Raw genomic sequence first — 11429 nt, forward strand, 5'->3', positions numbered from 1 at the left:
GTTTTATCCAGGATTATTAACATTAAACAGATGAGTTAATGAGAGAACCTGCAGTCTGGTTCTGAATCTGGTCCAGATGTGTCTCTGTGGATCTCAGTCTGACCTCCACACCTGGAGAACAGACCTGAAGTTACTGATTTACACATTTCCTGGTCTCAGGAAGTCCAGGATGGTCCTGCAGTACCTGTGCTGTTTGTGTTCAGCTGGTTCAGATGTTCCTCACTGGTTCTCAGTCTCATCAGCAGCTCTGACATCAAATCAAATGTTCTGGATTATTAATCTTACAGAAACTCACTGAACTCTTGTCCTAAACTGTGTAACTCAGTGAAAACTGTACTTCTTGTAAACATGGAAATCAATCATCCTCCAGAAGATGAGCGAGACAAAAAGTAACAAATACAGATGATTCAAGTTTCCTCTCAGGTGTGTCCCACCTGTGTTCTGTGTTTTCAGTTCCTCTAGTTGTCTCCTGCTCTCCTCCAGTCCACTCTCTACAGAAACTAAGCGACTTGTTTCAGCTAACAAACAAACAAACAAACAAACAAACAAACAAACAAACAAACAAACAAACAAACAAACAAACAGGAAGTGATGAAACAATCTGATCATGTGACTGATAAACAAATTACTAAATTAAATCAATAAATTAAAGTTTAATGTCACTGTCACAAATTTTTAATTTGTGACCATCCATCCATCCATCCATCCATCCATCCATCCATCCATCCATCCATCCATCCATCCACCTATCCATCCAACTAACAAACAAACAAATTGGACCCGTTTGCTTGTTTCTAAGTTGACCATCATGTTTGAATTGGACCTGTGCTCAGTACCTGAAGAGTGCTGAGTTCAGCTGATGTTCAGCTGATATGTGAGGTTACCGTCAGTGTTTGYCTTCAGCTTGTGAAGCATTCCTCCATCAGGGATCATCTCCGATGATCTGTTAAAGGGCTGGAACTCTGGAGGAGAAATAAACAATCAAAACATCTGTTTCTGTCAGTTTCATCTTTTAACTGCAGTTTCTGTTGAAATATAACCAAGAAGTTTAGTTTCAGTAGAATTACTACAAGGAGAGTCACAAAAAAACTTTTCTGTTTATGATTTGGTCACTTTCAGGGAAACCTCCTCAGATTCCTGCACTAAAACCAACCAGTCGGTCATAAAGAGTTTAAACTCAAACCTGACCTGAGATCTGCTCCCTCAGGTCCTCCAGCAGACTCTCAGTGCTGCACAGTCTGGCTGCCAGGACTGAAAACCAGCAGAAAATACATTTACARTAAAACCTGTCAGAAGTCACAGCAGACGTCTCATATTCTGACATCTGAACAGTTAATGTGACACAAAGTCTGCAGAAGTTTGAGTCCATGGTAAGGAGCTGAGGATGACCTGCGTTCTTCCTCCTCAGCTGTTCCACCGTGTTCTCACTCGCTCTCAGTCTGGTCTGCAGGAACGGCAGCTCCGCAGCCAGAACTACAGAGAACCCAGCAGAGAGAGAGTTTTTACAGAAACTGATGAGCTGCAGCTGGATCTTTGCTGTTTGATCATCTCACCTGAGTTCTTCTTCCTCAGGTTCTCCACAGATCTCTCACTGCTGTTCATTCTGTGCTGAAGTTCTGACATTTGGACCAACTGGGCTGTGAGACAGAACACGAGACATGAGACCAGACTGCAGCYGGTCCATCTGAGGGCTCCTGTTCAGCGCAGACACCTGGGAYCAGCTTCCAAACMAACCATGACCTTTGACCTTTAACCTGCTGACTGAGCTGATTGCACTGTCTGAYCTTCAGGGTGAAGACTGCTGGCTRTTCTTCACTTGAGGTTAAATTTAAATCTTTTTTTGTCTTAATATATGAAACTATAGATTATTTATCAGCTGACCTGAGTCCACAGAGACTATAGACCTGACCTTGGCTCCGGGCCTCCAGCTCCTCCCTCCTCCTGGAACCRGAGCTCAGCTCTGACAGCACCGTCCTCAGATCGTGGACGTCCACCTGCAGCCGGTCCAGGTTCTGTCTCTGCCGCTCCGCCGTCGTCKCTCCGTCTCTCAGCCGGCTCTCCACGCTCCGCAGGGCTTGACGCTGTCCCACGCCCTCCCCTCTCAGGCTCAGGACCAGATCCTTCAGGCCCCTCAGCTCGTCCCGCAGGACCGTAAGCTCGTCCGCCCCGACCCCGGCGCCCGAACGCATCGGCCCGGACCCCTCCGACCAACACCGGCTGACCGAGCTGCAGAACATCAGCAGAAGAAAAGCAGCTGACCTCATCCTGCAGCCAAAACCTGCAGCTGAGCCGTTCCAGAAGCTTTAACACAATAATCCTGCAGGAAACCCTTCAGCGCCAGGAGGGACGGGTCCGGTCCAATCCGGTCCGGTGAGAAACATGTTCTGAACCCAAAAAACAGCTAAACACGGTCAACTATACCGAAACAAAAAGATACAGCCGAGGGGATTTAACTGTTAAACATGAAATTAAAATGAAGAACAGCTAAAAGCTAAAACTAGCAAAATGGTAGCTACAAGCTAAAATTAACAAAATAGTTCTTCCAACCTATAATTGGTAAAATATCACCCTCAGCTACAGGATGAAATGAACTGAACAGCTGGTAAAGATGAAGTTAGCAAAACATTAGCCACAAGCTAAAATTAGCTATATGCTAAATGAACAAAACAGTAGGTACAATCTAAAATTTGCAAAACATTAGCCACAAGCTAAAATTAGTTACAAGCTAAAATGAGCACAATAGTAGGTAAAAAATATTTGCAAAACATTAGCTAAAACTAAAATTGGCAAAACATTAGCTACAAGCCAAAATGAGCAAAATTGTAAAGATAAAATTAGCCTAACCTTAGCCACAAGCTCAAATTAATTACATGCTAAAKGAGCAAAATGGTAGGTACAAGCTAAAATTGGCAAATATAACCAAAAGCTAAAATCAGCTATAAGCTAAAATGACCAAAATATAGTACCTAAATATAAAACTGGCAAAATATCTGCCAAAATCTAAAATTACCTACATAATAAAATGAACAAAACAGTAAAAATAAGCTGAAATTTGTTTCTAAAACCTAAATAAGATTTTTTTTTGTAAGCAAGGTAAAATGTTTCAGAGTATAAAACTCAGAACCAAAAGTCTGACTCATCCAGATGGATAAAAAAAGTTTAATTTATTTAAGAAACTAAACATAAAAACCAACCTGAATGTTTTATTTGTGGAAAACAAAAAACACAAGAACCTGACTGYAACAACTGAAGCTAAAGTTTTAAAGATTTCTCATGATAAGAGCTCGATTTAGGGATGACCGTCAACTACTACCACCCTGAGGTTTATCAGGGGTTAAATGTTGGGCTGTGATGAAGACTCGACGGATCAGTTTCTCTTCCTTAAAGCTGCATACCAAATGTAATCATGATGCTAATCTTTGGCTCACATGTTGAACACAAAGCTCCTCAGAGGATCAACGTGCAGATTTGATTCAAAATAAAGTTACTGGAAACCCAGAGTTTAACTCAGCAGGAGAAAAGCTTCAGTTCCTTTCAGCCTTCAGAGGATTTCTGAGGTTTTACAGAACTTAAATTTCACTTAAGCTCATTTATCCCAACATGAACACATGAAGTGTAGTTTAAATGTGAGATTAACATTAAACGTCAGAGTTAAGCATCAGAGTTTAGTGAAGTTATATGTTGTGTTGGTAAATAAAGACGCCGCTCACACAACAACTACAGCTTTATTAAACACCAGAAGAACCGCTCACGTGCCTAAAGAATAATTCGTGCTCAGTCTGCGGAGACAACAGGTCCGAAAAATAAAACTTGGATAAAGACGACCCTCGTGAAGGATCAACAGGAAATGTTGATCCAGCTCCTCTGAGATAAAAGGTCCGTTTCCTCTGACCCGACCCAGTAGACGGTGGGGTTGGATCAGCGCTGCCCGGTGTATGCTCGGAACCAGGAAGTGACGGAGGCAGCGGCAGAMGAGATCATCCCTCCAGGGTTACTGGACGGCTGGGACACCTGCAGTGCACTCTGGGAAAGATCCATGGACTGCAAGAGGAGAAGACAGCAGAACATTTCAGTTTGGAGTTGGATTCTTTTACTAGATCCGTCTTAGTCAACTCAAAAAGGTTCGACCCGAACAGCAGCCGACCTGAGAGGGGATGTCACAGAACCGCGGACTGGGCACCGTCTCCCAGTCCGTCCCCAGGTCCGTCTCCTCGTCCGTCACCGCCTCATCTCCGCTGTCCTCCGTCGGCCCCGACGCCTCCGGTTCCACAAACTCCATGGACTCCTCCAGGTCAGCGCTCACCTCAAACGGGCCGGTCCTGCAGGCGGCAGAGGGAACACTGATGGTCAGCACCTCACCTGCTGGTTAGTCTCACGGTAAATACAAACGTTTGGTTCTGTTTGCTGCTTTAGTTCAGCACCGAGGACAGTTCTGTGACGAGAACTGGACCCGTCCAGTCGTTACTTTGAATTCATTATTTTCCTGAATCTAAAAATTATTTCTAATCGAGCAGACATGTTTATCTCACAAGCCGTGTTTCAATCAATGTTTATGTGCATTTTGAAGAATCGCATTAGAAAAGGTGGATGAAAACAGAAAAATCTGCAAAAACTTACTCAAATACGCAAAAATGTTTAGATATTTGCTTGAGGTGGATTTCAGATTTTCTGAAAAAGAGTTGATGCACAAAAGAGGAGATGGGAACACATTTGCTGAATAAGTTCTGACACTGGTGGGCAGCGTTAATTAAGATTTTAGTTGCGCAATTTCTAAAGCGCTAGTCAATTTATTTAGGTCCACAGGTTCAAAAGCGCATACACTCAATAAAACTTAGCGGAAGCTAAATTTAATAAAGAGCAAGATTATCTCCGTTTACCAGAAAACATTCAGGTAAGAGACAAGTCAGCACTTTACTGCCATCTCGTGGAAAGATCATACTCTTTCACAGTTTAACACATTTCATCACAGTATGGGGAGGTGATTTGTAGAAACAGACTTTTAAATCATGGTGTTAAAACAGAAAATAGTTGTGGATTGTTAGTTCTGCTGCTTCTTGGTCGTTTTCTTRTGTTTATGGCAGGGCTTCAGTAAGAAAACATGCAGATATATTAGTCATTTTAAACTGTTGTAAAACTGAAGCGAAGCATTCTGGGTAGGCTACAGACGAAGGACAGGAAACCTGTTCATTTCAAAATAAGAGCGTGAATTTAAATTGTTCCGAGTTTCTTTCACTTCTTTTTTGTGACGTTTTAAAAGTTTGCTCAAACATTGGATGAAAACAYGGCTACAGGCTGGACATATATKTAACRTATTTACATKGAGGCGTGTCAGGGGGAGGAGTCTGACGTGCGCTCAGCTGTACACGAGGCCTCAGTTTGTTCTGAACACATCTGGTCTCACCTGCCCAGGCTGTTGTTGTCAGGAGCGATCAGAAACATGACGTTCCTCAGAGTGTGGTGTGGGTGGAGCTTATCACTGTCCACGTGCTGAGAACACACAAACAGCTGGTGTTGATTTTCACACAGTCGATGCTTTAAACTGTTTTACACGTCTCATTTTATAAACCAGTTTTATCTTTTAAAACTACATGTTGTAAAAATCCATAAAGAGTTTATTTGTGTCCTCAGAGCTGGTTTCTGATCCGACACCTCAGGTTTCAGCGTCTGACCTGCGAGAAGCACAGGTGCAGGATGTTGGTGTTGAGTTTGCTCAGGGATCTGGTGAAGCGGTAYCGGCTGAGGTTCTCTCCGCAGAACTCGCTGAGGAAAAAACACAGAGGAGCAGCTGTCAGGTCCAGGTCCACACGAGACCGCAGCAGGGTCTGGGGCGGTCCGGCTCCTACCTGTTGCAGAGCTTCTTGGGCAGGTTGACATCCAGGATGTGAGACAGGATGGTGACGAGCTGCGTGGCGTAGCAGAGGGCGGCGCTGATGGTGTGGGCGGGGTTAATGTGGTCCAGTTCTGCAGAAACACGATGACACGGTCACTTAATGGTCTTTAATCTCACTTTGAGTGTTTTTAATCTGCAGGTCCCTCCCCAACCCACCCTGGCCCCTCCCCTCGGCTCACCTGGACCTGGATTGGCACTCTTCTCCTCCACCCAGCTGTAGTAGGCGGAGTAGTCTCCGTTGCTCGGCAACACGACGGGGGCTCCCGTGATGCTGAYGCTGGTCTCTCCGTTCTGGTCGTCCCAGATCCAGCGTCCCGACAGGTAGGTGGTTCTCCGGGCCTCGGCCAGCTCCGTCACCGTGCTGGAGGTGAGGACGGGGTCACACTCTGCCATCACGTCCGCAGGGTCTCTGACGGACAGACGCAGGGGTCAGACCAGTCAGATGATTTATACACATAAATAACAAACACAAACATTTATTATAACATTATAACTTTCATAGTTCTGCTGCCTCATATTTACTGATGTTTGCAGAGAAATTCAGACAAAAACTTCTGAAGTAGGGCTGCAGCTAACGATTGTTAGTAATCAGTTAATCTATTGATTATTCTGACGGTTAATCGAGTAATCTGATGTAAAAACTTGTCATGTTCTGCAGTAATTATTTAAGCTTATTTTATGAGAAATATACATTTAATATTGTGAAGAGGTAATCTACACCTGCTGATGACCCTGTTGCAACCTAAGTAAAATTACACCAGTTGTATTAATTAATGCATTTTAAACTCCATTTGTTTGTGTTTATGTGTGTGAGGTTTGAGGAGGCATTAATTAAAAAAACTCTGTCATTGAATCATTTTTAACCATCACTGAAAAATCTAAATGCTGTAAATTCATTGTTATGGATTGGAAAACTGAATCTTTTTTTTTGTTGTTAGAAATTTATTAAGTAAAAAGGGTAATATAAACATTTAGGTGTTGCAATTGAGTTTTGTAGAGTTCACTTGTTAACTGTAACAAAAAATTCATATTTTTTGTTATTAGGTTGGTGCAGAGTTCCCATTTAAAGATTTAGTCTTGACTGCTTGGCTACAAACAAACATGACAGTAGTAATGAAGGCTAAAGTCCTAAAAAAACAGCAGCTAATAATTAAAATAATCCAACCATCTTCTATAAATACTTTTAAACTTGAAATATTCACTCCAGGTATCTCATTTAAACCAATATAAAAGCATATCAACAAATAAAAGTGTTTCAGCTCAAGCTGTCAATCTGTTGCTGTGCTTTTATTTTTATCTGACAAACTTACAGTAAGTCTTGCTTTTAATCACACAACTTACACACTGTTTAATAAAACCCTGCCAGGTCACCGTGATTAGTCAGCACAAATATCATCACAGAGGTAACCAAAGTGAACGTAAACAAATACCTGTTGTTAACTCCGGACGTGTTTGGTACATGCAGCAGCTGTTTTTGTTCTGGTGCAGAAACACCGAGGATGTGCAGAGTATTGTGCATTGTTGTCTTTTCTGTTTAGTTTTAAACGTTCCCATGCTTTTTATAATTTGTTGTTTTCTGAGCGCTTCGTTTCGGCACTCTTCGTCTTCTTCTAAAGCTAAATATAGCTTAGCAAGCATACACACATGGCGCGTCGACAGTGTAACAGTTAGCGGAAGTGCTAACATCGTAGCATTGTGTGTAACACAAATAACATTCCGGCTGGACAAAAGCGTGCGGATTACATAATAAATATTATGTGTATGTGTGTGTGTGTGTGTGTGTGTGTGTGTGTGTGTGTGTGTGTGTGTGTGTTTTACGAAGCTTCGAGGCAGATAATTTGCCTCAAGGATTTTTTGTAATCAAATAACTCGAATTATTCGAGGAATCGTTTCAGCCCTGTTCTGAAGATAAAAGATGACGGTTTTGTTCAGACCTGAGCGACAGCTGCTGACTCCACTGACCTGCTGCCCTGCTTCTCCTCCTGCGTGGGGAAGATGTGCGTGCTGAGCTCCAGGATGTGTTCTCGCCTCAGGGCCGCCAGCTGGACCAGTCTGGTCTGGTGGTCCTGGGCTCGTTTCTCCAGCAGCTCCCCCAGACGCCGGTTGTGGCGCTCGATCTTGTCCCTCTTCTCCTGGTGGCGTCCCGCTCGGCGCTGCAGCCKCAGGGTCTCCTCCTGGGAGCGCAGGAGAATCTCCCTGTCTGCGAGGAGAGGAAGTGGGGGGGGATCAGGAGGCGCAGCGGGTTAAACGTACGGATCAGAAGTCTCGCAGACTCACCGCTCTTCACCCTCTCGTTGCCACAGCCGACCGCCTCCTTCAGCTGCTCGATCTTTATCTTACACAACATGATCTTCCATTTCTGACAGGAAACAGCAGTTTGTTCACTCGTCTAACAAAACCTAAACATCATTTCAAACTGAACGCCTCATCAGCTCAGAGCTCACCATCTCATCCGTCTGCAGCCTCCGGCCCATCACCTGCAGAATCCTGACAACAGATTGGAGTTGAACCGTTTGCAAAATCATTAAACCTGAGATCCATCCAGAAACTACGAAAGGAAATAATGTTTTACCTTTGCTGCAGCTCCTCCTGCTCCTCCTTCAGCTTCTTCAGCCGCCCCACTTTCTCTGAGTATCTATAGATAAACATCGACACAATAAGACGGAGGATTTTATCTTTATTTTATTTATTAACCCTTTGTTTAACCAGGAAATCCTACGAAGAGTAACCACTAACTGACTCAGAAATGATCACATGAAGAAAACCACCAAGATAAAAACGTTAAAAATTATCTCTGAATGACTGCTGAGGTCTGCTCAAGAGTTAAAGCTAAAATAAATCTAAACAATAGCTAAAAGTAGCTATATTACATTAAAACTACAAAGCAAAAAAGGCCAATTAAACGTTTAAAAAAGCAGATTAGCTAAATTCTAAACAAAAAGAAATAAATGTATTAAAAGGCTAAGCAAAAGTTAAATGTAGCAAAAAACTAGACACAAGCTCCATAAATGAAAGTAGCAAAATATTAGATATAAGCTCAAAGTATCTAAAAGTAATTTTAAAGCCAAATAGCTGAAAGTAACAGAGTGGTAGCTAAAAGTATTTAAAGGCAAGCTTCAAACTAAATAGCTAAAAGTGAAAGAAGAGTAGCCAAAATTAGCAAAAGTCTGGTTTAAAGCTACATGTAGCACAACAGTAGTTCAATTCTGAAAGTGCCAAAAGTTTAATGTAGCAAAATTGTACCTTAAAGTTAAAATGGCTCAATAAAAGCTGAAATTTTTACAGTTTATAAAAGTAACATTAGCAAAAAAGCCAAAGCATGTATTAAAGCAAGCTTACACTACAGCTAAAAAGATTAAAGTAATAGAATAGTATAGTAGAATAGTAGCTAAAATCTAAATAACCGACCATCAGCTAAAGTAACAAAAGTAATAAAATAATGTATAACTGTAACTGAAAGCTAAACTACAAAAATGCTAGCTAAAAGTTAAATAAAAGCTAAAAGTTGAACAGTGTATAAAAACAGGCTGGCTTAACTTAAAAGTAAATGTAAAGGTAAATTTACAGCTAAAATCTAGTAACAGACAAGTAGCTAAAAGTAACAAAAGGCTAGCTAAAGTCCATCAGAACTTCAACCATGATGTTACTTCAATGTGCTTTTTTGTTAGCAGTTAAAATAAGAAGCGTTTAGCTCTGGTCCACCTGTTTTTACCTGCGTGTTAAAGTCCAGGAACAGAACTCAAGACTTGTTTACCTTTCGGTGTTCCTCCCGTCGAAGTAAACAAAGTCTCCGGCCTGGATGCACCGGGCGCAGGTGAGCCTGCGGCGGGAGGTGGTGCACAGAGGACACCGCTCCACGGCCACGTACAAACCCTCGGCGTCGTCCACGGACTCCGCCATCACGCAGCCCGGCGTGGAGACGGCAGAGTGGGGGTACTGGCGAGGAAGAGGCGGCTTGGCTCCGGAGGATGATGCAGCTGGGTCGGGGCCGAGCGGCTGGAGCCCCGCGGATAAAGACGCCATAAACGGGGAGCGCTAAGCTAAGATGCTAAACTGTCCCGGCTGAACGGAACCATCCACGGGTTCTAAAGCAGTTTCCGGTTCGTGGCTTGATCCACTCTACATGATTCAAGCAAACTTTAAATGTTTCCTTAGATGGACATGACTGACAAGCTCCAAATGTTTTTGTTTTGATTGCTGTGAACCCTCCACTTCCTGKTTTTCCTCTTCTTCGACCGCTTTCTGGAAGGTTACTTCCTGTTAACGTAAAGTTTCCGCCACCTGCTGGACTGGAGGCATAACGAGACTGCGACCTGTGCTGCCTAAATAAATCACAATCAGCAAGTTTTCAATATTAAATTATTATTTTAGTTTGTTGAAATAAAAGATAAATTTGAACAGAGTTAGAAAATGATTGAAAGATAATGAGAAATGTAAATATTCTGAAAGCTGTGGAGAGTACAAATATATGTTGACAGAAATACATAAAGAAAAATAGAAATATATTGAAGATTCAGACAGCCTGCAATGTTTAAAAACCCAAATTTAGTTCAACAAAACTTTCAGAAACATTCAGGATGTCAAGAAAAGAAATTCAAAATTTATTTACAAATGAGCAAGTTGGTGATGTGACACAAACTGGAACATAAACAATAAATATATATTACATTTATTTACATAAGAAAACAGAAATGTCAGCTTCGTCACTGCTTCCTGAAACCTTTCAGGATGGGATAAATGTTCTCAAAAGCTTCATAAATCTCCGCTCGTTCTTTAGCTCCTGAAATACAACAAATGATCAAAGAATTAATCCAACTTCAGAAGATTTAAGACCTGCTGCTGTTTGTAAAAGAATTGACTGTGGGTCAGTCAGGTTAATCAGTAAGAATTTATAATCATTATTTTAAAGCTGTTTACCTGTCAGAACCACCTTCCCAGATACAAAAATGAGCAGAACGATTCGAGGTTTCACCATCCGGTAGATGAGGCCTGGAAATAACTCGGGCTCATAACTGTGGAGAAAACATTTGTAAAATAAATCTGATCAAATGACTTTAAATGAATAAGCATCAACGCAAAAAACAGCTAAACTTTAGCTAAAGTAAAACTGTAGCAAAAAGTTCAAACTAGCAAACATGTAGCTGAAAGAAAAAAAGAGGCAATGTTAAACATAAATTCAAAGCTAAAAGCAAAATCTTAGCCACAAGCTAAATGTTGCACAGCCTTAGCCACAAGCTAAATGTTGCACAGCCTTAGATACAAGCTAAATGTTGCACAGCCTTAGATAAAAGCAAAATGTTGCACAGACTTAGCCACAAGCTAAATGTTGCACAGCCTTAGATAAAAGCTAAATGTTGCACAGACTTAGATACAAGCTAAATGTTGCACAGACTTAGCTATAAGCTAAATGTTGCACAGCCTTAGATAAAAGCTAAATGTTGCACAGACTTAGCTACAAGCCAAATGTTGCACAGCCTTAGATAAAAGCTAAATGTTGCACAGCCTTAGATAAAAGCTAAATGTTGCACAGCCTTAGATA

At 41.8% G+C, this 11429-nt stretch overlaps 3 protein-coding genes across 3 annotated transcripts in view; all 3 read right to left on the reverse strand.

Annotated features, from left to right (window-relative positions):
• Positions 1 to 22: 22 nt before the first annotated feature.
• LOC106527250 (polyamine-modulated factor 1-binding protein 1) lies at positions 23 to 2523 on the reverse strand. The gene is made up of 8 exons (XM_014022079.1): positions 1910 to 2523; positions 1554 to 1637; positions 1390 to 1473; positions 1189 to 1251; positions 885 to 962; positions 435 to 518; positions 185 to 247; positions 23 to 111 (listed from the first exon to the last, which is right to left on the reverse strand). Exons 1-8 carry the CDS (start codon positions 2262 to 2264, stop codon positions 23 to 25), a joined length of 900 nt encoding a protein of 299 aa, XP_013877533.1. The 5' UTR covers positions 2265 to 2523.
• A 1183-nt stretch (positions 2524 to 3706) lies between these two features.
• Positions 3707 to 10132, reverse strand: atg14 (autophagy related 14). Its single transcript, XM_014022142.1, has 11 exons — positions 9645 to 10132; positions 8463 to 8525; positions 8335 to 8377; positions 8168 to 8249; positions 7853 to 8090; positions 6070 to 6299; positions 5844 to 5961; positions 5670 to 5760; positions 5402 to 5487; positions 4145 to 4319; positions 3707 to 4041 (listed from the first exon to the last, which is right to left on the reverse strand). Exons 1-11 carry the CDS (start codon positions 9911 to 9913, stop codon positions 3919 to 3921), a joined length of 1518 nt encoding a protein of 505 aa, XP_013877596.1. The 5' UTR covers positions 9914 to 10132; the 3' UTR covers positions 3707 to 3918.
• Positions 10133 to 10470: 338 nt separating this feature from the next.
• tbpl2 (TATA box binding protein like 2) overlaps positions 10471 to 11429 on the reverse strand; it is a 5508-nt gene continuing 4549 nt past the window's right edge. The window contains exons 7-8 of the mRNA XM_014022143.1: positions 10808 to 10902; positions 10471 to 10670 (exon numbers count right to left, since the gene is read on the reverse strand). Coding sequence (XP_013877597.1) covers positions 10594 to 10670; positions 10808 to 10902 — 172 coding nt within the window. The 3' untranslated portion in view covers positions 10471 to 10593. The remainder of the gene's footprint in view (positions 10671 to 10807; positions 10903 to 11429) is intronic.

This window comes from Austrofundulus limnaeus, unplaced genomic scaffold (genome assembly GCF_001266775.1).
Source record: "Austrofundulus limnaeus strain Quisiro unplaced genomic scaffold, Austrofundulus_limnaeus-1.0 Scaffold318, whole genome shotgun sequence".
NCBI lineage: Eukaryota > Metazoa > Chordata > Actinopteri > Cyprinodontiformes > Rivulidae > Austrofundulus > Austrofundulus limnaeus.